The sequence below is a fragment of the Desmodus rotundus genome, unplaced genomic scaffold (assembly GCF_022682495.2).
Source record: "Desmodus rotundus isolate HL8 unplaced genomic scaffold, HLdesRot8A.1 manual_scaffold_100, whole genome shotgun sequence".
In the NCBI taxonomy this organism is placed as follows: Eukaryota; Metazoa; Chordata; class Mammalia; order Chiroptera; family Phyllostomidae; genus Desmodus; species Desmodus rotundus.
The window spans coordinates 160,308-188,296 of record NW_026527153.1 but is presented as its reverse complement, the minus strand read 5'-3'; the positions used below and the strand labels follow the sequence as shown (position 1 = coordinate 188,296).

General features: G+C 61.8%; 1 protein-coding gene across 10 annotated transcripts; it reads right to left on the bottom strand.

Annotated features, from left to right (window-relative positions):
• Window positions 1-235: 235 nt before the first annotated feature.
• On the bottom strand, window positions 236-27,669 carry TEX264 (testis expressed 264, ER-phagy receptor). 10 transcript variants are annotated; one of them, XM_045199814.2, is made up of 7 exons: window positions 27,550-27,669; window positions 26,644-26,719; window positions 25,131-25,320; window positions 24,262-24,552; window positions 15,349-15,570; window positions 4,015-4,183; window positions 236-820 (listed from the first exon to the last, which is right to left on the bottom strand). In XM_045199814.2, exons 4-7 carry the CDS (start codon window positions 24,517-24,519, stop codon window positions 528-530), a joined length of 942 nt encoding a protein of 313 aa, XP_045055749.2. In that variant the 5' UTR covers window positions 24,520-24,552; window positions 25,131-25,320; window positions 26,644-26,719; window positions 27,550-27,669; the 3' UTR covers window positions 236-527. The 10 variants fall into 10 exon arrangements, with proteins under 10 accessions (XP_045055749.2, XP_024421575.2, XP_024421582.2 ...); XM_024565807.3 differs by having other exon boundaries at window positions 25,196-25,320; XM_024565814.3 differs by lacking the exon at window positions 27,550-27,669 and adding an exon at window positions 27,335-27,505 and having other exon boundaries at window positions 25,196-25,320.
• Between the last annotated feature and the right edge of the window lie 320 nt (window positions 27,670-27,989).

Here is a 27,989-nt window from a genome sequence, read left to right as displayed (position 1 = left end):
GCGCCCTGTGCTCAGCTCCCCCACAGCCTGAGGGAGCCTCCGGGGCAGTGGTGGAGGGGTAGCTGTCAACTGGGGCCACAGAGCAGGGTGTGGAGGGCTTCCGGGACCCCCGTCCTTCTGCCTAGGGTGGCTGGCCCCCTTCCTTCTGCTTCTTGGCCCTACCCTCCTGCCTCCCACTCCCAGCCTGTCTGCACAGGGCTCCCCAGGGTGGAATAAAAAACATGCATAGCCCAAATCCAGGTGAAACAAGAAAATCTTTTGCTTTATTCTGGGTCCTGGAAGCTCCAATGTGAGTCTGAAAAGATGTAACAGAGAGAACAGTCCCGGGCTGGGTGCAGAACAGTCCCTGCCCCTCTGACTCTGGGAGCCGAGAGGGCAGCAAGGAGAGGGCTTGGCTAGAGGCCAGGGCAGTCGAAGTGAGGTCCCCTGAGACCCCGGCCCAGCCTGGGCCGGGAAGGGGGAGGAGAAGGAGGGCCGAAAAGTCTGATCAGTTCCTAGTGACCGCACCAGAGGCCACGGGCCGTGGGTCACTCTTCGCCCTTCTCAGGGGTACTGAGCTCCCGGGCCCACTTGGGAGTCCCCAGGGGCTCAGCCTCAGGACTAGGCCTCGGCTCCCCCAGGGATCCCTCACCCTCCAGGTCCAGCTCCTCAAAGGATGAGCCACTGGCGCCCGACTCGCTGTAGCTGTGCTCACTGCGGTTGTCACTGTCGTCCCAGCCATGGCCGCTCACCCCAGGGGACAGTGTGGCAGCTGAAGTCTCCCGGCTGCCAGGACCCACCTCCAGGCTCACAGAGCTCCCGTCACTCGTCCTGTCAGCTCCTGGGCCGGGAAGAGGGGTGCAGATTAGCTCAGACCCCGGCCCCCCCTCCAGGGAGAGGACAGCGCTCTGCCACGGGCCCAGCGACTCAGCATGCACGGCATGCTCATGAATCGTGCAGCCAGCCAGGCTCAGAGGGCTTGGTCCAGCCACCCTCTGCCCTCTGCCCTGGCCGCAGGCCACAAAGGCTCTGCAAAGGCACCGCAAAGGGAGTGAGGAGGGAGAGGGAGGGCAGCCTGTTGTGCACTCACTCCCCACCCCGAATTAGCCTCCCGCCCTCAAAGCCTACCCCACCCCAACAGTCCATTAAGGACTACTCAGCCCAGGAGCTGAGACGCTGGGAGTAGAACAAAGAGACCTAAGCGGTGCCCCGCCTCCATCCCATTTCAGGCTCCAGCTACCGCATGTCCCTGAGGCATGGGGATGGGAGAAGGACCAGGAAGCCTACCCTCTAGCCCCCGCCCCCCAGCAGGGCTCCTCAGGGAGCAGCCACAAGCTGTAAGTCAGCTGGCCCCTGCCTCTGGCCCTGGTGCCCAACATGCAGGCGGCTGGAGCAGGAGTGGGACGGAGACTTCTGAGAACAACCCCTCTGGGGGACGCACCGAGCAGGGTGCTGGGACAACGCACCTTAAGGGCTCCCTTGCCCTTGCCCAGTCATCCCAGCAGAGCCCTTCCCTGCCCCTGACCACTGACGGCTGCTGGACCACGAAGCAGAAGGGGCCAGGAGAGCACGCGGCTGGAGGCCCCAGGAGCCCAAGACAGTGCTTGGCTATGCTGAGGGGCCGCACCCACCCCAGCCGGGGCCTCCCACAGCCACGGGAGCTCCAGGCAAGCGGCCTGGCCTGAATCTGCCCTGACTAGGCGCACCCCTGGATTCATCTCCCAGGCTCAGAGGCACTGGCAGCAGTTGGGGGTGGTGAGGAGGGACCAGGAGCTCAGGCCTGCTGAGTGCAGGCCTCCAGGTGGACAGCAGGCTAGTGTGCCTCCTTGCCTGTGAGAGGGAGGGGCAGCTATCCCAGTCACAGAAGGTGAGGGGTGGGGCAGCTTCCCCAGATCCTGTCTCCATAGTGATGAGGCCCCAGCCAAGCGCAGCGGGGTGCTGCCTGGCATTTGGACTTGGCCTGGAACTTCCACTGATCCTCAGCTGGAGTCTCAGGTAGGGGTGGGGGAATTTGGAGTCTGCTCCCCAAGTCCCCTGGCCCCGAGAAGATACCCTGTGGGCCCTCCTGGCAGAGGTGCTGTGAGCCCTGGAAGGACCAGGCTCCAAGGCCCAGGGCCCTCTTCCTGCTGGGACCCCGGCGTGGCTCCCAGGGTGCAGGCACTGGAGAGGGAGCCTGGGCCACGCCCTGATTTGGGGGTGGTCCCCTCTGACCCTGGGTCAGGGCTCTGGCCCCTCATTGGCTCCTTAAATGATGATCAGTGCCCCAGGGGCTGCAGGCCTGACAGAAGCAAAAGAGGAGACAGTGTCTCCCTGGCCCCATTCAATTGTCACGTTCTCTCACCCGCCAGCTCTCTGGGGACCCAGGTGTGGAGACCTCCCTCTCCCGGCACCTGGACTAGTGGCGGTCAGAGGAAGGAGCCCAGGGTGCCTCATCAGGCCAGGGCTCAGCATGCTGGGAGGGGACAGCCCCTGGGGACATGTGGACATTTCTGGCAAAGGAAACAAGGCAGGGAAATGGCACCCCACCTAAACCCCCAGGGCTGCTGGGCCAGGGAATGAAGCTGCCACCTTCACCCCAGCCCCCCGCCTCCTCCACTGCCTGCAGCCAGTGTAGAGATCAAATATTCATCCCCTTTCTGCAGCTAAATAATACATCAAGGAATTGACAGGCACCAGGCAGCAATCACTCCCTTTCGCTTCCCAGCCCAAGAGGGGCCCCAGCAGGGAGGGGGACAGGGACAGGCCAAGCCTTGGGCGGCCGGGCACCCACCATGCAGTGCCATGCAAGTGGCATGTGCCTGACAGGCAGACACCCAGACTCCGCCCTGGCGTCAGGGCAGAGCCTGTCAGAGGTGGGCAGACCCCCTGGCCTCCACACCAGGGAGCGGGTGGGCGGGCGGGCTGGTGGGAGGACAGGCCGGGAGCTAGGGGCGTGGGAGCTTCAGCTGTAGCCAGCTGCAGTGGGTACCAAGCAGCCCTTCAGCACCCTGGCAGGTGGTGTTTGGGCAGGAGGCTGGGTGGGTAGGTGGGCCAAAGAGGGGGAGAGATGGTGGGGGTGGGGGTGAGGGGGCAAAGGAAGGTCAAGGTGCTCCCCCTTCCTGCCCTGGTGACTGTTTGGGCCTGCTGACCTTGGGCCACATCCTGTGCCCACAGCCAGGGCACTGAAGAGTGTCTGCCAGGCACTCCGGCGGGGGGAGTGGCACCCCGTGGAGGTAATTAGGCGGCAGATGAAGCTAACTGTGTCGGACACAGCCCCCAGGGAGCGCAGACTGCCTCCCAGACCCCCCACCTCGGGCAGCACATGCTCTCCAGGGCAACCTTGTCGCTGGAGCCTGGGCGGACAGGGGTCACTGACCTGTAGACCACACGAGGCTCCCCAGGCCCAGCCGAGAGGCGGGCAGCTGGGGCCATCTGGGGCGTGGTCACCAGCAGGCCCCCTCGCCCCTGAGGACAGCTCACAGTCACAAGAGGTCATGGCAGGGGCTGGGCTGAGAGCAGGCAAACGTGCTCTGGCCTGCACCTGGGGCAGGAAGGCTAGCTCTGGGGGCAGGGGCCAGCACCGCTCTCCTGTCCCCTCTGCATGCTTTCCGCATGCTCCTCCGCAAGGAGAAAGCAGCTGGCTCTGTGCGGGGACCCCTTCTAGGGGACAGATCACCTTGCTCCCCTTCTTACTTCCAGACCCGGGGCCAACCCCATTTCCTGGAGAGCCCCACCCACGGGACACCTTTCCCGAGCAGCCACAGCCCCTCCCACGAGCATCCAGCTGTCTGTGGTCTGTTTCCAAGGGCACTCCTGCGACAGCTGAAGGGAATCTGGGCAGAACCTGTGTATCTATGTTGCCAGGGGTAACACGTGTGAATCCATACCTCCACAGCCCCTCGTGTCTGGGAACAGGAAGCTCTGCCCGTGGGTCCTGGGTATACAGGTCTCCTCCTTCCTTGGCCGAGGTCAGCCCGGATACCCACAATGCAGCTCCGCCAGGGAGGGGGCCCCTCTGTCACCCCGCAGGCACACCCCGCTGCTGGCCCTCTGTACCTGCGCCGTCCGTCTGGGCGTCCCCTGCCTCCACAGGCCCCCGGCTCTTCCGCTCTGTCTCCTTCACCTCAGGCACATAGAAGTCTCCCTGCCGTGCCAGTGGGCACATGAAGTAGATCTGGTCCTGCTGATAGATCTCCAGCCGAGGGTGGGCACACAGCTTCCGCTCCTTGTCGGAGACGAGCAGAAGGTGGAATGAGCCGTACGTGGGCCTCTGGTCCGAGGGGTCCCGAGACTGGCTGCTGTTTACACCTCCCAGTGCCGGCTCTGCCTCCTGCCCCAGTGTCCCTCACACCCCGAACCCCTGTGGGGGAGGCATACAGAGCACCCTAAGGGCACAGCCCCTCACTCCAGGGAGGCAGTGGTTCGAGGACCCAGGAGTCCTTGGGACAACCCCCTCGGATAAGTATTAAAATGACCCTGGGGCCCTCAGCAGTTGGCTCCAGGGGCTGGGCGTCGTTTGGCAAGGCAAAAGGTCACCAGCTGGACTCGAGGTCAGGCCACATGCCTGGGTGGCAGGTTCGGTCCCCGGTCAGGGCAGGTGTGGGGGGCAACCAATGGGTCTATCTCCCCCACATCCACGTTTCTCTCTCCCTCTCGTGCCTGCTCTCTAAAAATGAACACATAAAATCTTAAAAAAAAAAAAAAAAAAGAAAAAAGGAACCTAGGAGCCCTGGCCAGGTGGTCAGTTGGTTGGAGCGTCCTGTGCACCACAAGTTTGTGGGTTCAATTCCCAGTCAGGGTACATACCTAGGTGGTGGGTTTGAACCCTGGCCGGGGCGTGGGCAGTAGACAACTGATCAATGTTTCTTTCTCACATTGATATTTCTCTCTCTTTCTCTTCCTCTCTCCAAACATATCCTCAGGTGAGGATTAAAAAAAAAAAAAAAAAAAAGGACCCAGGAGCCTGGCACTGCTCATCCCGTGCACGTCTGGGACCGAGAGGCCGCCCCAGACAGCCCGGGCCTCACGCGGCCATGACGCCTAGCACCTTGGGCCACCCCAGCACAGGGGCCTCAAGCCAGGGTCCGACTGCCCGACTTTCCACCCCAGACTGCCTGGCCCTGAGCTCCCCTCCACACCCCCACCCCCGGACAACACTGCCTGCCCCACAGACGCCAGTCCTGCCCTGGCAGACGTGTTACTGACAGGCCCTGGCCAGGGGCTCTGGGCCAGCGAAACCCTCTCCCACTCCCACTCCCTCAGGAGTCCACGTCTGCGCCAGCTTCTGAGACTCTCAGATGTGGTTGGTTCCCAGCCCTTTTTGCACCAGAGCCCAGAGTTTCAGCCAAGGGGAGGAGCTAGCCCCTAGGCTGGGGGTGCACACAGGACAAGTAGATCTAACACTGGACACTATGGGGCCCCAAGTGCTGGGACAGGCACTCCATTCCCCTCTGTCTAGTCTTCCTGGACCCAGAACCCAGGCTCCCCATCCTTCAGTGTAGGCAGAGGGGGGCACAGATACATGCCAGAACAGGGTCAAGTGCATCTGGCTCCCGAACCTGCCCCCTTTCCAGCAATGAAGAGCAATTACCCACTAAGATGACCGCGAGGCTCTGACCTGTCCCTGCTCACCCGCCAACCTTCACAACGTGGCTATTTATAGCACCTGCTGGCTCTCGCCATGAGCTCTGAAATGGACCTTTCACTTAACAGTAATGAGAGACTTAGCAGCGGTGGGGAGAAGCCACTCCTGGACTCCACACGTCCGCCTGTTTGGCTGAGCCTTGGTCGAGGAGCCCCTCTAGTTAAAGCGAGTGCAGAGGGTGAGCCAAGCTGCCCAGGGGGAGTAGGGAAGAGGGGCGAGCCTAGAAGACTTCTCAAGTCAGGTGGGGAAGCGGTGGACGCTCTGGCCCAGGTCTCACTGCAGCTCAGCCTCTGACCCCATGGGCGACTCCGGGCGGAGTGGGCCCCCTTGCCCTGACACCTCCAGGGTCAGTGAAGGAAGGTCATTATTTTTAATCATTGGAGTCCACTCTTTTCTGCCCAGCTATGCACTCCCTAGGCCATCCAATGAGTCAATGGCCCCAGCTCCTCCTACCTCTGAGCAGCTGATGGCTGCCTCCGCTTCTCTACCTGCCCACACACTCTCCCCAGCCTGGTCCTCAAGAAGAGGATGAACAAGAACACACCAGAAAGCAGGCACTCCCAGGCTGTGGGACCCTTCTAATACCAGCACCAGGGGTCAGCATCTGCTGAACCTGAGCCCCTCTCAGTGAAGCGGGTCATGTCACCAAGGCCAGGTGGCTCCCTGAAGGTCCAGATCCTTCCCTGGTAGCCAGAGGGAAGACGAGGGAAAAGGGCCCCGAACCCACTCGGGACACGGCCTTCACTGGCACCCCCATGCTCTGGGCGTTCTGAAGGTATGGAAAAGGGCCTCAGTAGCCATCAGGTACCTGGTGACCCATTAAGGCCTCTGCACAGCTGGCTTTGGGGGACGCTCCCAAGGAGCCTGTGCTCCTCTAGAAATCCCAAGGACAACAGCGCCCCACTCCAGCTCTGCCAACACCTGAGATGGCCTAGCTTCCCTTCTGGAAGCAACGGGGATGACAGAGGGATTAGTGTTCTTTCCACCCTCCTCTCAGAGCTGGGCACCAGGGTGGGCGGCGCCAGGCAGCCAGCCCTAGCCACCTGCTCTGCCAGCCCCCTCGTTGGCAGGCAGGAGGCAGTTCTGTGGCTGCTCTGCGCATCTGCCTCCTCCCGGAGAGCCCAGCTCTGAAGTTGCCTGGCTGTGGACAGCCCTGTTACCATGGAAACTGCATCCTCCATCCTTGCCATTGCCTTCATCTCAAAGCCATCAGGGAGAACAGAGGAACAGGGGAGACAGAGGAGGGAGAGGAAACTGTGGCCTGGCTACACAGTCCCTCCTTCCCCGGCTCCTCACAACTTCCCACACAGGGAGCATCAGCCACCCAAGCCAGCCCCCTGGTCCCTGGAGGGGCAGCCTCCCACCCAGCCCCGCCCAGCCCCGCCCCCACCACCTGGAGGCCCCAGCACTCAGCACTCCTGTTGGAATGAGGCGTGGAGCTAATTAAAATCTCATTGACGGCTCAGCCCCAAATCACTTTAACATTTGCTGGGTCCTGTCAGAATTCGCTTAGGGGCATAAAGGCAGAGGCACAAAGTTCCAACTCAGGCCCATAGTGAGGGACCAGCTTAGAGATGTCCCTGCAGCCTCTCCTGGGAGACCCCTCTCCGAGCTGTGCCCACTGGGGACGGAGGGTGGGGGCAGGACTGGCCAAATGCCCTATCCCTAAGGGATCAGGCAGAGAGGACGAGGCCTCTCCCTCCCAGTCAGGCACAGCCTCTGAGGGCAGAGGGGCCGGAGCTTAGGCCCTGGCTGCCCAGCAGGAGCTGCGGCACAAGCAGCATGTCCACGAGTTGGTAAATATTGGACAATCAGTGAAGGAAGACAAGGGCAGCTGCCTCTCCCTCAGCTGGCCCTGGGAGCACTGGGAGAGCAGACTGCCCAGAGCCGAGGACACCAGGTCAATGCCACACTGGGCTGGTCCTGTGGGGGGAGGGGCTTGAAGTCCTCCCACCCTCCCCACGGTCCAGCCAGCCAGAGGCTTGAGGAAGCGTCACTGGGACAGGGGAACCTGCTCTGGCCACCGAAGCCACTGGCCTCTGATGAGGCCAAAACCCAGGGCAACTCACCCCCACACACAGGCTTGAGGGGACCACAAGTCCCTACCCCAAGGTGGGGCAGATACAGCTGCTCCCAGCCCTCCCCATCGAACAGAACGAAGCCCGCTCACCGCTCAGGGGGCCAAGCTGCTGCCAGGAGCCACAGGAAACCGACTCAGGTGTTCTAGCCCCGAGTCACACCTCCGAGGTTTCCCTCCCGCCTGGGCCTCCCACAGGCAGAAATGGGGGGGCACGGGACCCCATGCAGGGATTTCCAGAGGACCTCAGGCACCAGCACTCCCCGCCCCCGCACCCTGCACCCACACCAGCCCACTCCCCAGGAGAGCTGGCAGACAGGGCAGAGAGCAGTGCACACAGGTGCCCCACCTACTTTGGGGTCATTCCATACCCTTCCCCTCACCTCAGGTGGTGCTCATCCCCTGGGTGGGGTGAAGCATTCAGCCCATGCAGCTCAGGGTTCCAGTAAAAAGGCCAACCTGGCATGCTGAGCCAAGGTTCCCCCCAGTTCTTACTGAACTTGGGGAGGGGTGGTGGGAGGAGAGAGAGAAGAACCACCTGAACTATCCCCACTTGGTGTCCTGCCTCAGCTAGGGGTGGGGGTAGAAGAGGTCAAGCCCTCGGTGGGGACTGCGGGTGGATCCAACTCCCAGGCTGCTTCAAGGCTAGGCCTGCACAGAGCTAAGTGACCTCCAGTCCCTAAGAGGAGGCGGCAATGGGTGCAGGCCCAGGACTGGGTCACACATCTCCGCCCAGGGAGGGCCGAGAGTTCTCCCCAAACACAGCCCCTCACCTCCCACCTCACTGGGGTGAGGGGCCCTGCCCGCCCCATTCAGCCTGAGCTGCCCAGTCCTGCTTGTCCGTCCACGCCAGGGAGGACAGCTGGGCAGCCCCACGGCCAGCACACAGCTGTCGCACGCCACCCGAGGTGGCGGCGTCAATGCAGTGGGTGAAGTGAGGCATGCTCATTTTTAATTACACAGACACCACCGCGTACGCGCCTGCACACAGCAGTCCCTGCAAGTGGGGGCTCAGGCCCTGGGAGCCCCTCTGGCAGCTGGTCTGCATCGCATGCGAGAAGCGATGTGAAGTGAGGGGAGAAGCACAGCTGGGCCACCGTGGGAACGCGGCACACTGCTATTATTTTGCCAGGAGCTTCTGTTAACTGCCCTCTCCCTGGCTCTCTCTCTCACCGGCACTGGGCCTCCCGACAGCTACTGGCCCAGAGTGTACACCTGCAGGGGAGCCGCAGAAGGGCTGACGAGCACCCTCCCCTTGCACAGCGGGAGGGCCCAAAGCTCTGAAAATGACAGGCAAAGGGGACAAGGAGTGAGAGGGGGCTGCCTGCCAGAGAGGGCAGAGAGAGGGCGGGAAGACGTAGAGAACTCCAGGAATGAGCCCAGGGCCTTGCAAGAGCTCCTGAGGGGCGGGCGGCTTCTCTCTGGACCTTGATCCCCCCAACAATAAGAGAAAGAGATCAAAACACAGAGCATCTAAAGACGTGAGGAACTGGAAAAGGTAAATTACCATTACTTAAAGATAAGGCAACTGTGCACTTGAAAAACCAAGAGAATCAATGGAGAAACCACCACAAACACTGAAGTCACAGAATTAAGGAAAGCGCAGCGCACTTTTCTGCACACAGGTCAGACAGTCACAAACATACTGGAAGCAGGAGCCGAAGGCCCTCCAGGGGCGGGTCTGGCCCCCGCCGACCTAGGGCCCCCTGAGCGGCAGAGGAGAGCAGCCTGGGCAGGAGCCTGGGGAAGAGGAGGTGTGAGGGCGCGGGCGGGAGGCGTCGCTGCGCCGGCGCAGGGCCTGCTGCTGCGGCTGCCTGAAGACGTTTCATTTTCACCTCGGAGCCGGCAGCCCGCTATGCAATTTACACCTCTGCTCATATCCCTGCGCGCCCAAGCCCGGCTCCCTGGGTGGCCCACGAGGGGGCCTCGGGGAAGCAGGGAGGGTGATTGCCTGTAAGCGGGCACAGGGGACAGATGCCCTTCAGCGCCCCAGAAGCCCCCATGCTGTGCCACCCCAGGAGCCTGAATGGCCAACCCGCCCGCCTCTCAGGCCAGCTCTGCCTCCCGGAGCCCATGGGGCTCCGTCCTGGCCTCCCACCACTCTCCCTTCCACAGGTCCTCCAGGGTGATGCCAATGCCAAGGTGGGCTCCACAGAGCCCCCCCACTCTCCCCAGGACCAGCTGTTCTCTGCAACCTGGGGCCTTGACTCCACAAGCTGACAGAATGCTGCCGACTGATGGCCCAGCAGCAGGCAGGCTACTCGGGGCAGACAGGCGTGAGGCCAGGCCTCTGGGAGCCAGAGGAATCAGAGCCAGCGGGCAAGGTGGTGAGTGTGGGGCAAGGTGGAGGTGTCCCACCTCTGACTGGCACCTCCAACCCCGGTCCCCCAGCGGAGCCCTTCTTGTCATAACCAGACAGCTGGCCTCCCCTCGTCTGAGGGCAGAGTTGTTCTGCTCTGCAGGGCAAGCCCCCTCCTCGGAATCTCCCCTCCTCTTTCCCAGAACCCCAAGCTTTCTGAAGAACAGCAACAGAGTTCCCCGGCAAGTCCCATCTGCCTGGGGAGGAAGGCTCCCTCTGGATCGGTGGCGGCCCAGCCCCACAGCACCATCCAGAAAAGCCTCAGCCCCCGGGGTCCTGTGGGGCTGCCAAGCTACCATATCTGAGCTGGTATTTCGAGAGCAGTGGTGCCCACGCCCGCCCCAGCAAAGGCTGGCTTTGTGCTCTCGGTCCTGATGCAGGGGTGTGGGGAGGCATGAAGCCAGAGAGGCTGAGGAGCAGGTTCCAGGGCCCAGGTCGGTGGAGGGGCGAGGTCTGGCCTCCCGTGGGTCCCCCACGTCTCCACATGCAGGGCACGATGGGAGTAGGGGCCCTCTAAGCTTGGGGTATATGGGAGTAGAGGCAATGCTACTTTTGGCGAACTCCTGTTTCCCTTGCTCAGAGTTCGGCTGTGGCCTCTGGCTCTCCCTCCCCCCTTCCCTTGCTCAAGCCTGTTCTGAAGCCCAGCCTGGACCCGTCACTCATCTGCTCAGACTCACCAGTGGCTCCCCAGAGCCTGCAGGATGCAGCCTTGTTTCTTGGAGCCAAACTCTTGCTCCTGCCCAGCACTGGAGTTGGGGTGGACACACAGAACCTGCCCTGCCCTCCCACCTGGAGAATGCTGCCCATCCTTTAATCTCAGCCCAACTGTCCCACCCCGAGGTCACACTGCCTCTCCCAGTGAAGCCATCCCATCCTTCCCTACCCACCACCCTGCCCCTGGCATGGTTAAACTCTGTGGCTGGGGGAGTGTCACTCAGCCCCAAGCCCTGGCGCTGCTGAGAATGCCTCCTCCCCAGGCTGGGGCAGGCTGACGGGCAGGTGGCAGCACTGGTAAGTGAGCTGGCCACTGAGCCCCAGTGCAGGGACCTGGGAAGGCAGCTGTGTCCACCTCACTCAGGGTGAGGACAGGAGGCCCAGGGGGGCACATGCAGCAGCTGCTTCCTGTGCCCAGGGCAGCCACCAAGCCGCCCTTGACGAGTGCCTGCTGGGCACACAGGCAGCCGGGCTCTTCCTGCCTTTGCTCCCGGCCTGGCCGCAGGAGTCCAGGCGAGAATGCCCCCCACGGGATATAAAATCGGGGCCATCTCCCCCTCGGTGTCTGTCACCTTTGTGGAGCTCCTCAGGGGACACTCCAAGCTTTGTCTTCCATCAGGGCAGCCATTCACTCCTCTGAACAGAAGCTCAGACAGTGACACCCAGAGGCAGAGCCACTCTGCTCATAGCAGGCTGGGGTCTGCCTGCAGCCCCACATGCCTGGCTTCCAGCCAAGGCGCCACCTTAGCAGAGCCCGGGGCTCCTGCTTAGAGCAGACTGGGAGCCATGGTCTGGGCTCCCTGGCCACTTTCAACCCCTGGCAGGACAACCCCACCAACCCCGCGGCCCCTCCTGGTTGCGCACTCAATGATTGCTGATTATCTTCTTGGGTGCCATGATGACCTGGGGCAGTAGGATTTAGTAGACAGGAAATACTTAGCGAAGTCTGTAGCAGGGTGGAGGTGCTGGGTGAGTGGCATTTTGCTCAAGTGACGGAATGTGTAAAGACAGAGCACATGAGATCTGTCTGCTGGCTCACTACACTCCCCTGCCCCAGTTCCTCTCCCATTCTGTGGAGAAAGAGCCGACCTCCGACCTCCAGGGCCTGCCAGCACCTCCCAGCCGACCAGCCTCCACGAGCACCAGGCCCTGTGCGCCCCCACACCTGGAGAAGATGCCCAGACGTCATCAGGACCCTCCCCCTGAAAACTCCTGCAAAGCAGAGGCCCTGGGGAAGGGGGTTTTATGCAGAAGACCACCTTCGGCTGACAGGAAGTCAGGCACAGGGGGGCTTGGCTGCCAGTCTCACACTGTCTGCAACCTCCCCTGACACATGCACAGACAGACAGGAGCCAGGTACAGAGCCCAGGGGCCGCTCACACACCATCCCACATACAGGATCCCTGGGCTCCTCGCCCTGCCCTGGCTCCTCCGTGGGCCCGACCTTCTCATTAGGACCGGCCCCCGCTGCGGTGAATTTGGGGGCCTTTTCTATTGCTCTGGGCTGACATCTGGGCTAGGGGCTGCTGCGCAGACCACGATGCTGGGATAGATACAGCTGCCCTTCGAGAGTGCCCACAGGGGCCTGACAAATGGTTCTCTTCAGGTCCCTCACAGTGACCCCCAAGACCTCGCTGTCCCAGGAGACCAATCCTGCCCTAGGCTCAGGCCCCTCTGCAACTGCCTGAGACCATTCCCCGCCACCCCTCCCCATCCTGAAACAGAAAGCCAAGGCTGCCGTCACTCCCTGTGCAGCCCCTCCACAGCAGAGCCAGCCTCAGAGCCAGAGAGAGGCCAGCGAGGTGGAGGAAAAGGGCGTGCGTGTTCACTCCCCCCCCCCCCCCCACACACACGCACACGCGCGCGCGCTCACGAAGTTGAAGGCAGCCAGCTGTCAGGGCTGGGAGTCAGAGGAGCACAGAATCTCATTTGCAGCCTCCTTTCCTGGGTCCCAGGGTGGCGGGGCTGAGGGCAGGTGTGGGAGGAGGCGTCTGGTCTCTTCTCTCTGTCGCTGGGGCTGAGAGGGGCACAGAGCCACCCTCTGTCCAGTGCAGGTTGAGACCAAAAGCAGAGCCAGTCCCTTCCTCATGTCACCTGGCTTTGTTCCCCAAGACGCCAGGTCAGGCTAAACACATGGCAGAGAGACCCCTGCCTCTAGCACCCAGCATAGCACCTGAGCCACACTCCAGGTGGGCAGCCTGGCATCTCTCCCCCAGCTGGTGGCCAGATATCCCTGGAGAAGACCTCTGCTCTCCCCACTACCCCTGGCCACCTGTCTCAGGCTGGGAAAGAGGACGGCACTCCCCCTGCCCCTGCCTCCACCCCAGGAGAGTCAAGCCCGAGCACAGCTGACTAGGGGTGGGGGGAGGAGGAGCGGGGAGGAAGGGCTTTCATCAAAGAGGTGACGTCAAAACCAGGCCACTTGTGAAGCTGTCAGGGGCCGGGAAATTTGGACAAAGGTATCTAAAAATAGACACCCTGGAGCCAGAAAAGGCTTTGGGGCTCAGCTGCTCGCCACCACGCCACATGGCACGCACGCGTTCGGAGGTATGGAACCCAGAAAGCCTCTTCCCAGGGGTGCCCCTGTGGACTGGCCCTTGGATGGAGGGCGACACGAAGAACCGAAGATGCCACACCCAGCCCTTCCCTGGGTGAGCTGGGCAAGCCCCCCACCCCCAGGAGACACATACCGGCCCTGGGCACTGAGGCCTCCCTCTCTGCCCTCACAACCAGCCAGCCCCCACCTCCTGCCCCACCCTCCCCAAGGCACGCACACCCTGCCAGCACCCTTCTGGCTGCCACCCTCTGGCTCCCAGAGAAAGCCGCCTCAGTGTCCCTTGTGCCGCTGCCCGACCGTGCTAGCAGCCCTCCTGCTCCTTCTCTTCCTGACCTCAACTGCCCAGGCCACGGCTGCCGACCCAGGGCCCCACTCACTCATTCCTGGTCCTGACGCCAGAGTCTTGTGCCCCCTGAGCTGGGGCCTCTCTGCGCCCCCATGCCCATCACCGAGGCCCCGTCCCTTTGCCCAAGCTGCTCAGGAACAAAGAATGAAGTTGCTAGAGCTCATGTTCCCACTGACTTTCTTCTGCGCTCCAACCCCAGCCACGCTGGCCTCGCCCTCTGCGGCCTAGGGCGGGTGCTGTCAGCAGGGCCCTAAACTCGCGCACCAGCCCTACCCTCTCTGAGCTCCAGACTCTGCTGCCTTGACACAGCCCATAGTGCCGGCTGCCCCCCGAACCAGGCCCCCCGTCAGCTCTCCAGACTCAGTACAGCACACCGTACATGCGCCCCTCTGTTTAGGCCTCAGGGGACCCAAGCCTGGGACTCCTCCCACACCCTCCCTCCCCAACAACCAGCCCACCCAGAGTCCATGTGTTACCCTTACCCCCAAAGAGACGGTAGATCTCCATCCACCCTTTTGCCTCTCTACAGCCACGGTCTCGGTCTGAGCCCATCCATGCTAGGGCTTACGGCAGCCCCCATGATCCTCGACTGCTGCCCTCCCCCCCCCCCCAGGGCTGGGACGGCCTGCTTGGCCCAGGTCCTGTCACTCTCCTGCTGAAACACCTCGGGACTTCGGACTTTGCTGACCCAGTGGGCGGACCCCTGCTCTCCCTCTGTGCTGCTCGGAGCCCCTGCCCCTCCCCGAGGGCTCTTCTGGGCCTGCCCAAGAGAGCACTCCTCCGAGGGGCTGTCCCCGACCCCTGGTCCAAGCTGCGCCCATGCCTTGGCTCACCCGGTTCTTTCCTGGCACGCATCCCATTCTTGCCTGACATTTGTCACCTTCCCCACACCTCACTGTAAATGCCCCTCTTACACACCAACATCTCACATGGTGTCCAGCACAGTACCTCACACCCAGACATTCGATAAACACAGCTGAGTGGAGGTGACTAAATGATCCTTCGAAGCCAAAACTGGGGTCACTGCCCCAGCACCCAAGTTCCCAAAATGTTTTAGATAAAGAGGGATGCAGAACAAGGAAAGTCAAAAAAAAAAATCTGTGGGCAGAGACCCCATCAGATCCCCCGGCAGCGGGCTCTCCTGCTCCTCCGAGCAGTCTGCGGTGCTGCCAACCCAGATGGGGGGCGGAAGGGCACTAGGCCTGCCGCTGCCACCCTGGCCTGGGCTCGGGACCCAAGTACTCGAGCCCACGCAGAGGCAGGACCATGGCCACCACACGCACACGAGGGGCCTGCCAGCCGCTGGGAGCCTCAGGCCTTTGCTCTACAGGCCTCCTGCACCGGGGGGCGGGGTGGGCCTGTCCATCTGCCTGAGTCTGGAGCAGGGGCCAAGCAGCTAAGCATGTCGCTGGTCCGAGCCAGAGCCGAACTGGTCAGGCTGGGTTTCTGAACGCACTCCCTGTGCCTGTGCTAGACCCTCCAGGGCCCGCACTCTGGTCTCAGGCCTCTGGCAGAGATGCCAGCAGCCTCTGCCCATCCTCTCACCCCACAGGCACCTGTCCCATGAGAGCCCCATTTGGCCTCCCAACACTGCCTCTCCATCCCAGGCTGCCACTTCCCACTCCCTGACACACACACACACACACACACACACACACACACACACACACACACACACGCAGGCCTAGCTCACCTTGATGTAGGCGTCCAGGGCAGGATGGACACGGCGGGTAGCCAGCCAGATGGACAGGGCAGTGGTATAGGGGAAGGTGGCTGTCACCACGTGGCTGGGTGCCGGGAAGGAGAACACCTTGAAGCCAAACTTCTGGTAGAGCTGGAGGAGCTCCGGGCAGGGCGACTCCTCGCCTTCACTCAGAATGCTGCCCACTGCGCAGCGGCGCTTCTCAGGGGGCACCTGAGAGGAAGAGCAAGGGGTCCATGTTGGGTAGAGGAAGGGGGCCCTCCAACCTCCTGCCTCCGGGGTTCTGTGCCAGTTCGGGCCTGGCAGAACTGCCCGTCCCAGACAGAAAACTGCTGCTCTGGTGGGGCCTCCCTGTGGCCCCGGCCTGGGGCACCCCATTGCAGGGCCCCCTATCCCTTCACTCATCCCTCCAACAACACGCCAAGCCCCGGGCTGCCTGCACTGGCGCTGAAGGATGCCAGGTAGGGCTGAACCCTGGTCTGCAGAGGAAACTGTGAGAGGTCCTCTTCCCCGTCCCCCAGGCAGGGCCACCGGTACCACCCAGGCCTCCTAACAACCCCTATAGCCCACACCCCACCCCAGGCCCTGCCCTCTCCTGGCTAAGCCAGAGATGCAGGTCCCTCCTGATCTCTCTGGGCTCCTAGAACTTCTGCTGCACTCTCCTCCCCTCCCTCCCCTGGCTCCCACAGAACCCATCCAGGTGGGGTGCCTCTGTGAGTCCTGACACTTCCTAGGCCTGACCCCAGGCCTGTGAAGCCCAGCACCTGCTGCTCCTCCTAGTGGCAAGGGGCCCAGGGGGGTCTCACCTGCTGCCACCTGAGTCTGTACCAGCCCTTGGGCTGGCCCCCCAGAGGCACATACTCCTGAATCAAAGAGAGTCACCGCAGACCTCAGTCCCTGGCTTCCCTCCACACCTGGATGCAGGGCCCCTACATTGCAATCCCCTCTGTCCTCTCCCCAGCCCCCCTCCCAGCGGGTGAAGTCATTTTCACCAGTTCTTGCCTCTGCCCTTCCTCTGGCCTCTTTCAAACCCCAACAACAGTCCCCTGGAGGTCTCCCAGCCCACTCTGCTCTCTACTCTGGCCATCCTAGCCCTGTCCTTGGTGCTCCCCTTCACCTGGCACCTGGGCCCTGACTCCAGGCTCTCACCTGCACGCAGTCTCTGGGATCACCCCAGCTCTCTGTGGCTCTAGTCCCTTGCTGTCCTGTGAAAATCTTACATCATTAAGCCTAGCTCAGGGCTTTAGTGGCTGGCAACAGGGTACAGTGGTCAGAACTGCAACTTCTGGGAAAAGGCAGGCCCTGGGTCCTATGATCCTGGACCCTTCCCTTGGTTCCTCGGAGCCCCACCTCCTTGACATCTGCTTACTGCACTGCCGTATTCAATACTCTGCATGATGCCTCCGCCTGGCCCAACACCCAGCAAGAGCTCCAAAGTTGTAGTCGGTCATTAGCAGCTTTGACACAGGCCACACAAATGACCCCTGGCCTAGAATGCCCATCCACCCAAACCTCAGAACATGTAGCTCCTCCCTGCCTGTCCTTCACGTTCAAATATCCTCTTGAGGAGCCTGTTAGGATGGCTCAGTGGCACCTCACCCCCCACACCCAACACTGTGCTACAAACTCCTTCACACAGGAAGTCGGCCTTGCAGTGAGGCCACTTCTCTGGCCTAATGTTCCTCCCACCCTGGCAGAGGTGCTGCAGTTCCACCTGCGGTCTCTAGATGGTGCCACTTCCCCACTCACAGGGGAAGACTTGGGGAAGGAAAGCCCCAAAGGAGGTTCTCACAGGGTCAGTGCCAGCTGCAAAGCCCATCTTCACCTTCCTGACCCTAGCAACCTGGGCTGTACAACACAGGTTACATGGCAACATGGATGGAAGGTCACTTCCTCATCTCTCAACCTGGGTTGGGGCCCTAGGGTCTCTCTGGGGATCACTCAGCAGCTCAACACCCTCCTCAGTCCCCAGGAGGCACTAGAAGACCAGTAGCAATCCAGCTTACAACTCTCATGGCTCCCAGTTCACCCCTAGGATGGAACCCCTGAGCCCAGCATGACAGGCCGGGCACTAACCTGGCACTCCGTTTCTACATCCCCAGGTACCAGCGGTGGGGGGGCGTGAAACCCAATGAAGGTCTGAGTGGCAGAGGGAGAGACAAACCCAGACTCTGGCCCGGCCCGCCCGGCCGGCTTCCTCTGCCACCGCGCCCTGCACAGGCCCACGCGGCACTATCTGTAGGTCCCCAAACATGCCCTGCCCTGCTGAGCTTCCTGCCTTTGCGTGAGCTACTTCCTCTGCTGGAACATCCTTCCTCACCCTATCTACCCAGAGTCCCTTCTACCACGGAAACTCACCTGCCCGGTAAGACTCAGCTCAGCTCTCCTCAAAGCCTTCAATGGCCCCCCACCCAGCAGCTCTGCCTCTCTGACCCCACAGGCCCGCAGGGAGCAGGCTCTGGGCTGCACTGTAGCCAATGATGCCCCACCACTCGGGGCCTCCAGCAGAAAGCCCAGGACCTCGCACACACTGGGCGTTCTTGTGTGCTCAGTGACAGTAGGGGCGTGTGGAGACGTGCACACAGAAACTTTCCCTAGGCAAGCCCCCCTCCCCCACATCGAGAGGGGAGGAGCTCCTGTCACAGGACAGGGGAGCAGCTAACAAGGAGGTGGGCTCCGAGACCTGACAGGTGTTTGGCGCCCAGGTGCTCCCTTCCTGCCTGAGTATCCTCTCAAGTCCACAAGAGAGGACACTTCCTGCGCCCTCCACTGCCCTGGCCAATGACAAAGGGGCAGCCTAGGAGGCTGCTCAGCAAGCTTACCTCCAGTTAAGTAGCCTCATACCAAGCTGGAGCTGGGAGGAAGCCGAACCAGACACCCGCAAGGAGATGAAACAGGCCCTAGGCCAAGCTGGTCTGGGGGCAGAGGAAGGCTTCCCTGGGCTCCCAGGGAAGCCCAGCCCACCTCCAGGGCAGTGGCCCGCTGAGGCTGTAGAGGGCCCGGAAGGTGGGAATGTTCTGCTGGCTAGAAACCCTCCATCTGGGTTTATTGGGGCCTGGCCTCAGGTGGTCAGCCTGGGCCTCCCAATTCCACCTGCCTGCTCCCATCTGCCCCCACCCCTGTGGAAGTCATTTCTCCGGGTACCTGTGTGCAGAAGAGCTGGACCAGCATTAGCACCAGCAAAGAGCCACACCAGGGAGACCGGCAGTGGCGACCCACCAAAACTCTGGGCAAGAGCAGGCCCACTCAGAACCTGCCCTCATGGCGAACACACCGGAGGGGCCCCTCCTTGAGGCTGGGAGGCCCCCGAGGCCGAGCACTGTAGGTGAGATGGGAAGTGCACACTGAGGTCCTGCTTGGAGTCCGGCGTTGCCGGGTACCGGTTGGCCCCACTGTCCCTTCTGGAAAGGCCTCTCAGGACCCTGCTGACCCCGCTGAGAGGCCACAGTGAAGAGGGTCCCTGCATGGTCAAGACCTCACTGCGTCTGGAAAGTGGACAAGATCGATTGTCTTCCAGGAATCAGAAAGGAAAAACGGTGTCTGCCGGCTCAGACCAAACCCAAGTCCTGGGTTCGGCAGACATGGCCAGCCCGCCCAGCCCAGAGCCCTGGTGGTAAGAAGGGTAGGGTAGTGCCTGTCACTTGCACGGGTGCCTCTGGGGAGCACGGCTGGAGGGTGAACGGCAGGCTGAGTGACGCTCCTGGGTCCTGCAGGCCAAACCTCGCCGAGCATCTGGGGCCCAAAGGCACAGTGGGATGGGCTAGTGTCAGGGTGCAGGCAGTGCAGACCCCGGGCTGGAGGACAGGGCCCTGTGCCTCAGGCTGGGGCAGGGGGGTCAGCAGGATGCCCACCTCCAAAGGGGGGTCCAGGTGCTTTCTGGAAGCTTCCACCTAGAAGTCTTCCAGCCTCCCTCTTTTCACCCCCAAGCGTAACCCCAGCCCCAGCTGGGACCTGACAAGGTGCCCACCACCTGCCCCAGTCACTAGCTTCTGCGCATCAGCTCACTATCCACACAGCACTGAGCAGCAGGCACTGTTACTAACTCTGTTTCTGAGACTCAGAGAGCAAAGCTATTCAGCAAAGGCTGCAGAGCAAGGCAGTGATGGAGTAAGGACTCGAACCAAGGCAGACCAGCTCCAGACCTGTGCCAAACGGCCCACAGCCACTTGGGAGCCTGAGAAATGGGCCCAGGCTAGGAATGGGAAGACACAGTGCCCTCTCCCTATGCTGTGCCCCTCCATGGCCTAGGCAACCTTCAGGGCACCAGGCCAGGGGCAGGGTTCCTACAAGTACAATGTCCCAGGTGGTACAAGGCCCTCCGAAGCTGAGGATTCCAGAAGTGCTAAGCATCTGTTAGGGGCTGGGGGCTGGGTCTTATCGTCAGTGTTTAGTCCCCCTAAAAACCGAAAGCCCCGAGGTAGGCATTTTCAGACCAAGTGACGTCTTGATTCAAACCCAAAGTGCTCTCATCTCAGACCTCGCCTCTCCTCCCTCCCAAAGGGAGCTCTGCTGGGCAGAGAGGGGCTTGCCTTTCCAGGGCTGCTCCACACAGTGAACTGGCTGCAGAGCAAAGGCCCACTCTCCATGTGAAGATCAACTAGGGGGATCTGGGGGAGGAGATGGCTGGAGGGGAGGGAATGGCCAGGCACTCAGGAACAACAGCCCAGCCCACACTCCACCCTGAACCTGCTACTCCCTCACCCCTTCCTTTGCTCCACGCAACTTCAGCACCTCCGAGGAGGGCAGGGGCCCCATGCCCACTCACAAAAATTCTGACAGGCCTGGGCAGAATTCTTACCAGTCTCAGCCCCTACTGACTAGGGAGCCCCAGGCTGCCTCTCAGTGGACTCGGGAAGGAAGGAGTGTCCGTGGCAGTCTCGCTGCAAATGGCAGAACCCAAGCACTGCCAGCTGCCCCGGCCCACTGACGCCCAAGGCAGGTACCCTCTCATAAGGCCTGTGCCAGGTACTGAGCCAGCTGCCCTGCCCCGTGCGCCTCAGCCAGGTTCTCCACAAGAGCAGGTAGGCCAATTGCTTAAGCCCCAAACAGCAGCGGAGGTGGCAGCAGCAGAGGGTGTGGCCAGAGGTGGAGGGCCAGGCTGGCAAACAGGACAGACCAATGGGCACAATGACAGCAGCTCAGCCACTAGGGCCCGTCCACAGGCCAGAGCTGCAGGGTCGAGGGAGGCACTCAGGGTCCTCCCAGCTCCTTCTCCCTCTCCTGTACCCAAGGTGCCCAGCCGGACTGAGTGCACTGGACTTATGACCCTATTCTAGCCACACAGGGACAGGGCCGCACACACTGGACCTGTGTGCGTCTGCTCGTGTGTGCGCGCCCGCGTGCGCTCTGGTAGGAGGGAGGGATGACAGGTCAGTGACTGACTCTGGGACTGCTCTCCCCCACCCCCAGTACTTAGAAGAGGAAATGGCTGCACTCCACGAGCACTGGGCCCTGGAAGGAGAGGGACACCTACGAGACACTGCTGGGGTCTGTCCACTTCCTGCCATGCGCTCCTCCCCCACCCCCTCCACCAGGGCCCTCGGGTAGAGAAGAGCATCTTCCTCCTGCCCCATAAGAACCACTCACTCAGACCTTGCAGCCTCCTCCCATCCAGAACTGCAGGACAGGGGGCTGACTGACATACATGCAATAGCCTACCTGCCTACCTGCCTGCCTTATGTCCAGGGCATAGGGGCTCAAGCAGCTTCCAATGTGAACATGTCCACAGCCATTGACATGATGTTGCCTCGATGGTACCCTTTCCTGAGTCACTTCCTGTGCCCACAGCTGGCCCAGGTGAGGCCTCACCAGGCCTTTCTCAGGAAGCAGCCTCGCCCTGGCCAGCTGAGCTAGGAGCTGAGGCCTAGAAGGGGCATGCCCACTCATGGGGCGAGCAGATCCACAGCAGGTGGCCAGCTCTCCACTGGTCACTCGTTGCTCTACTGGCTGAGGCTGCAAGCGCCTCATTCCCTCCCACACTCACAGAGAAGCAGGTGCTGGCTCCTACTGTGCAGAGCTGGTGGGGGGCGTGAGTAGGGGGGCTCCAACAGCTCATCTGACAGCCTGTCCCTTCCTTTGTGAGCCACAGTGTGGCCCCACGTGGCCACTGCAGGGGGCAGTGGCCTCGGGAGCACCAGGCCTGGCTTCTTAGGCTCCCTCAGGCCTGGACGGGGCCTCTCCCCCTGGTTCCCTCATACCAAGAGCTCGGGTCCAAGGGCTGGGATCCTCGGTCCCCACAGTGCCCAAGGGTCCAGCACAGAGAGGCACAGGTATTTACTGGACAGAAACAAAAAAGAACACGTGAACTGTGTAAGACGGGGACCCCACTCCTGCTGTCTGGCCTGCCGTCCCCTCCTCCAGAGGCCCTCACAGAGGATGGCCGCAGCCACCGGGAGGGCTGGGCAGGGAGTGCACTGGCCGGCTTCCAGAGCGGGCGGCAGTAAGCATTCCTGACACATCCAGGGGTCAGGGTGTGACCCAACTCTGAATGGGGACACAGGTGTCTTCTGGAGTGACCCAGACCCGGGAGGGACAGGATCAGAGGGGCCATGTTTACCTGCATAGCCATCCTCTGTGGCCAAGCGTCCACTGTCAGGCCCTGGGTTTAGGCCTGGGTCACAGGCACTCAGCTGAACCTGTCCACACACCTCAGCAGCCCGAGTGTCTTCTCCACCCTTTTTGTTGTGGCTGTTAAATGTCCATGGAGGACCAGGTGTGGGTGAAGGCCTCACCCATGTCATTTAATTTAACCCCAGCCAGCCTACTGATGAAGCAGGCATTTTAACACCACTCTGCAGATGAGGAAATAGAGGCTCAGAGAGGTGAGGTAATGTGCCCAAAACCACACAGCAGGACAGTGCAGAGACAAACCCAGAACCCCCAAAATGCTGGCCTTGAGGTGGTAGGCCCAGGCTAGACTCATAGGGTCCTCAAACTGGCACCCAAGTCAGGCCTATGCAGCCAACCCTGGTGGCCTACAGGGTCTACTACACCTATAGGAGGGCTACATGGTGGGCTGCCTGGAGGCAGGGGCTGGGCCCACAGGCTATGTGAGAGTGCCCCTTGCCAGGGTTCTTCTATCTCACTTTTCCCTGGACGAGCCTCCAGCATTGATCCCCACCTCCCCAGGGCACCTGCCGCCTTTTGTGTCCAGGAACTAGCACCTCCAACCCGAGAGGCAACGTGCTGCTTCGGGACAGGGACTGGGCAGACTGGCTGGCAGGAACGAGGCGGCTGTGAGGACACTCCTCACTCTCACTGAGCCTTCCAGAGGACTCCAACTGGGCAGGTGTAGCAGGGACTTACACAAGAGACCTCCACAGGGCAGCATGTCCAGGAGCTTCCCACAGGCCTGCCCCATCTCACTGGGGTCCCGGGGCTTTTGACCCTGCTTAGTGCTGTCTCCCAGCCACGTGACCTCGAAACCGCGATGTCTATTATCCCTCAGCCAGGCTATCACCTCTCACAGGGCCCGGCCCAATATCATCAACAGCTCCTCTGCCTCATCTCCCCCCCTCCTCCACCTGCCATCCAGGTAGCTTCCTAAATTGCAGGTGGCCAACTGTGCTGCACCTTCTCTTCCAACCTGCTGTACCTTCCACTGCCTGGCCCCGTGACCCTTCTACCTCATTCTCCACCCACCAAAGGGCTCCTAGCTACACTTCTCCCGTCGCCCTGTATCTACAGGCTTTGGCTGCTGTGGTTCCCTTAGCCAGGAGGCCCTCCCGGCACAGCAACATTCTACTCGTGGCAGAAGGCCCAGCTGAGACCTAGCTCGGGGCCTCCTGGCAGACCTGTGGTGCCCTCCTCCAAACCCGCAGCTCAGAGTTCTGCGGGCATTGAGCACAGCACCTTGCTGGAGGCTCATCTGTGTGGGCTGACTTGCCAACCACAGGAAGCTTCCCAAGAGTGGGGCCACGTCTGCTGCTCTCCAGAGTGCAGGTGTCGAGCAGCACCCGGCACAGAAGGCAGTCAGCACACCCATTTGGACGGGTGCCCCAGGGAGGCCTGGTCAGGAGACAATGGATGGGCTGGAGGCCTTGCCTACAGGAGCTCACCAGGTGAGGACATCAGAGCTGGGGATTCCAAATGTCTGGTTTGCCAAGGCTCAGGGCTGGAGGCTGAAGAGCCCTTCGCAGAGCTGCCAGCCCGTGCAGCTACGGGCAGCACCACCCATGCGTGGCAAGAGGCCGCATTGGTGAGCCCTGACTCACTACAAGCTGTGAGTCCCGCCAGACGCCCACAGGTGCCAGTGATGCTGGGTTGGTCTCTGACCCCAGCATCTCAGACATTCTGGGCAGCTCACTTGGCTCCACTTGCCTCCCGAGGCCTCCTCCAAACCAGGCAGCTTGATGTCCAAAGTAGTGCCTGATAACTGGGCCAGGGGTCACAGAGTGGTTGGAGGGCTGGGACTCACGCCCAGGGCCTCCTGTCTCAATTCTGGGGAAGCTGCCACTGCAGCAGAGCGCTGGATGAAGGAAGGCACCGAAGTAACATGCTATGACCCCAGACACAGGGCAGGATCTGAAAGGCCTGGTCTTGGAGCACTGGCCTCACATGGGGATGAAAGAGGGAGGGACGACAAGGAGATGAGGCAGGGGACCAAAGCCCAGGCAGAGGCTAGGGACTCATAGTAGTATGGTCCTCCACACTCAGAGGTCCATGGGTAGCCCTGAGCCCGGGGAATCAGACCTGGGCGAGGAGAAAACCAGCACACTCCTACGAGGGAACAGAGGCCCAGGCTACATCTGGAGGGAGCTTTGAGCCCAGATAGGAGGTGGTTTGCAGGGCCAGCTCAGATTTTCCCACCGCTTCCTTAGAAACCCAAATGCCCCTAACCCGACAAGCCCGGCCCCATGTCCGTCCACGCAGCGGAAGTCCAGCCGGGCACAGAGGGCTCCTTACCAGGTGTGGGTTGTCGTAGTAGACGGCGATGGAGCGCAGCCTAGGGCAGACGCTGTAGCTCTCTGTGAAAAGCCGCCCCGTCTCACTGTAGGGCCCCACGTGGAACTTGTAGGCCACAGTGACGTTGTGGATGGGGGGTGAGCCGGCACTCACTGCCACCCCAGCCAGCAGGCCCGAGTGCCTGGCAAAGGCCAGCAGCGTCAGCAGCAGCAGCAGAGTCAGGCCCCCGATGAGGCCCAGGAGTAGCAGGTCCGACATGGCTCTGTGCCCCGATGCCACACCCCAGGGCAGCTGCAGAGGAGACAGGAGAGACGGGAGGCTGGTAGCCTGCCCCGATCAAGGTGCCCACCTGCCCGCCAGCCAGTTCTGGCCCAACCTCAGCCCTGCCTTGGGTGCTCTGACCCAGGAGGAGTGGCCAAGGTGTTTACACACAGTGACCTAGAAGGCAGCTACAAAGGATGACTGAAGCCACAGGCCTCCTTATTTCTTAACCACAATCACTGAGGCTCTCAGGGCTGCTTGGCCGGTCAGCTGGCGGCCTTGGTCCCACCTTGGGAAACTGAGTCATGGAGGGCACAAGAGTGAGTCAGCCAGGGACGTATTCCCAGCCCTGACCAGCTTCCCCCGGGATGGACCAGCTGTCAGTCTGCCTACCTCCCCACCACATGCCTCTTCCTTCCTAGAGCTAAGGCACACACCTGCCCAGCCTCCTCGAGGCTCAAGGACCACTGCCGGAGGCCAGGGGCGGGGTGGGGGGTGGGGGGAGCGCCGAACTACAAGCCAGGGCCAGAGGGTACACGCTCATGAGGAACAGGGAGGCCCCGAAGAGCAAAAGGCCAGGGGGGAATGTGCTGGAGGAAGAGACTCACAGGAAACTCTCCTGGGCTAAGTGCGTGTGGCCCGAGGAGTCTTGCTACCCAGCAAGCTCAGTTACCCAGAAACGGAGGAGACCAGACCAAAACAGGAACAAAGTCCAGCGCGACACCTCCCAGACTGGAGCCGCTCCGTCCCACGTTTTCAGCCCATAGATCAGAAACGGCGAGGGAAAGGAAGAGGCCGCTGGGAGTGGAGACACAACAGGGGGAGGAGGGAGTTACTCCTGTCTCATCTCCTAAAGCAGGGGGGCTGGCCTGAGGGTGGAAGGACCACACCCCTTGCTGCCTGGTCCCTTCCCACCCCAACAGCTCCAGGTGTTTAGAATTTAACTGTTGTGGTTTTGATCTCCTCACCCCACCTCCTGTACTAGGCAGTTCACAGAAAGGCACCCTTTTCCCTTTTGTGTGTAGGTCATTTACCTCTCAAGTCTGCATCCTCCCCACTGGCCTTTCCTGTTCCTCCTATTCATACAGTACAAAGAATAAAGACATTCATTGGGGGGTGGGGCGGGGAGAAGCAGCAGCAAAGAGACTATCCAGGAACAGGCCCAGGGACACAACACAGGCCTCAGGCTGGCGGGTGAGCCCTTGGGGCAGAGGCCTGACCCTCCCTCGGAGATCTGGAGCCGAGGGGCCGGGGAAAAGACATCCCGGGGCAGAGAAGCCTGTTTAAAAAGGAAGGGAAGCATGGGACCCCAACTATTTAAAACTTAAAAGTTTGGGAGCTGAAGGTCAACACTTCAGCCCGATGGAAAACTTCGCTCGGTGGAGTCATTTGTTCCCTGTGGGTTCTGTGCCGGAAATTTTTTGCCAAAATACTGTCTTTGGAGGCAACGTGCATGCAGCAGTGCCAGACGCTGAGATGTCTCCCTGGCTTTCGCCCCACCTTGTCCCTGCCCCTGCACCTTTGACTGGACGCACTCCCTGCCTCCGCTTCGTCTCACCCCTACTTTCTCCCACGATGACGATGGCCACGACGACGATGGCTCTCTCACCAAGTACTGACTACACACCACGCATCGTCTAAACGCTGAAGCGCAGCTACTTCGTTCATCCTCAGAACCAGGTGTATACAGGTCAGGAAGCCTGTGGTTCGAGGCTGCGAGACTGGCCCAAGGTCACGCAGGTACTGAGCAGACACAGACCAACAAGCAGGCAAACGGAGCCCAGGAAGTCTGATCCCAGGACCCCCTTTCCTCTCTCTCTCTCCTCCCTCGCGACAGGGTTTCCAGAAAAGCCCTTGCCTTGCACCCACATTGGACTTCTCTGAAGTCAAGGCTCCCAGCTGGAAGTTCGGGTGTCCAGCTCTCCCAGCTGCCTGGGGAGCGACCTGCCCTCTCTCTGATCTGCCCTGTGAGATGCACACTCCCTGTCACCTCAAAGGAACTTAGCTCCACCTTTCTCTTCCTCTCATCTCCTGAAGTCTCAGGAAAGGGGGGAAATAAAGCCGAGGGCCCAGAGCTTCCCCATACTCAACGGCGAGGGGAGGAGGGCTGGGACAGCTCACCTGAAAAGCCAGGCTCACTTTTAGCAACTCATGGCGTCCAGCGAGGCAAGGACCAGGTGTTCCAAGTGCTCCAGCGCTGGGGGCAGAAAGAAAACCACCACCACTGAGCCAGGCACCTGCCCCACCGGGCCTCTAGACAACTCCCCCTCATCACAAGGTCGCCCCCTCACCACGTCCTCATTCCCCTCGCGGAAATCAGAAGCCAAACTCGGCCTCACCAAGTCTGCTCTTTAGCCCTGATCTTGCAGAGCCCTCTTCCAGGAGGGCTCCAACCACCGCACAAGGCCCCGAAACAGCCCCTACCACCGACCGTGGGCACGCCAGGCCCCCTCTCGAGCCCCCAGGGTGGTTGCCTCCGGCTGGTCCCAGCGAGCTTCAGGGAGGCTGTCGCGCCAGCTTCCTGGAGCCGCTCACGTGCAGCAGGCTGGCCCTTAAAGGGCCCCGTGACGGGTACCAGCGGGGAAGGGACGCCGCCTTCCAGCCGTGACTCCCACCCCTGCCCAGCTGCGCCGCGTCCATTCACCCAGTCCCTTCTCTTCAGCCAAGATCGCAACTTCAGGGACGATAAAGTTTGCAGCCCGGGCAGCGAGGCACGGCCTCAGGGGATGGGGGTGGAGTTAAAGTGCGGCTCCGCCTCTGTTTCCCTCACCCTACCCCTCTGGCTCAATTGCCCCGGGTAGTTCCCTTGTACCGGTGGCCAAGGCAGGAGGCAGCCGGGGGTAGTGGGGCTGGTCCAAGGTTCGGGCCCTCGGATCGGGTTGGGGCAAGCGCCAGGTGGGTCGAGATGCAAAGAGGGGCCTGGGCCGCAGGGGACCCTGAGGCCGCGCCTGGGCGGACGGAGTCCCTAGACTCTCGGGGCGGTGAGGCTGTCCTGGCAGAATACTCCTCCTCCGACCCGACCCTCACCTCAGCAGCTACCCGCCATGGACGCCGATGCGCGCAGGCGGCTCCGGCTGGGTTGTGGAGCCTGCGCGCGCCCCGCTGCGCACGCTCGCTCCGCCCCCTCTCACGGCGGGACGTGGCTGAGGTCGTGAGCGCGTGCGCCAGACCCGAAGGGGGGGCCTGCCCCGCCCCGCCTCCATGGCAACGAGTGTGCGTCTATCTTCCCCGCCCCCCCAGCTGTCAGGGGCGGAGCCCACCCTGCACCTTCCTGCCTCCCACCCACCCCTGGGGTGCCGAGGACCCCTTGGCATCTGGGTTGGCGAGAGCACCACGACTGCGCCGCCCAGGAGCGAAGGGCGGTCCACCTGGCGGCCGGCGAGGGAGAGCCAGGCTGGGTTCCAGGAAGCCGGCGCCAGAGCAGAGCGTTCGCAGAGGTCTCCAGCATTTGTGCAGTCGGTCGGCGA

Bases quoted from the DNA above. Each gene is read 5' to 3' on its own strand.
- TEX264 (XM_045199814.2), bottom strand. From the start codon at position 24,519: ATGTCGGACCTGCTACTCCTGGGCCTCATCGGGGGCCTGACTCTGCTG. The intron at 4,184-15,348 runs GTGAGCTAGGCC...GTCTCCGACAAG, and splicing joins CCCTGGACGCCTACATCAAG to GAGCGGAAGCTGTGTGCCCA. The intron at 821-4,014 runs GTACAGAGGGCC...TTCCCGGCCCAG, and splicing joins CGCCCAGACGGACGGCGCAG to GAGCTGACAGGACGAGTGAC.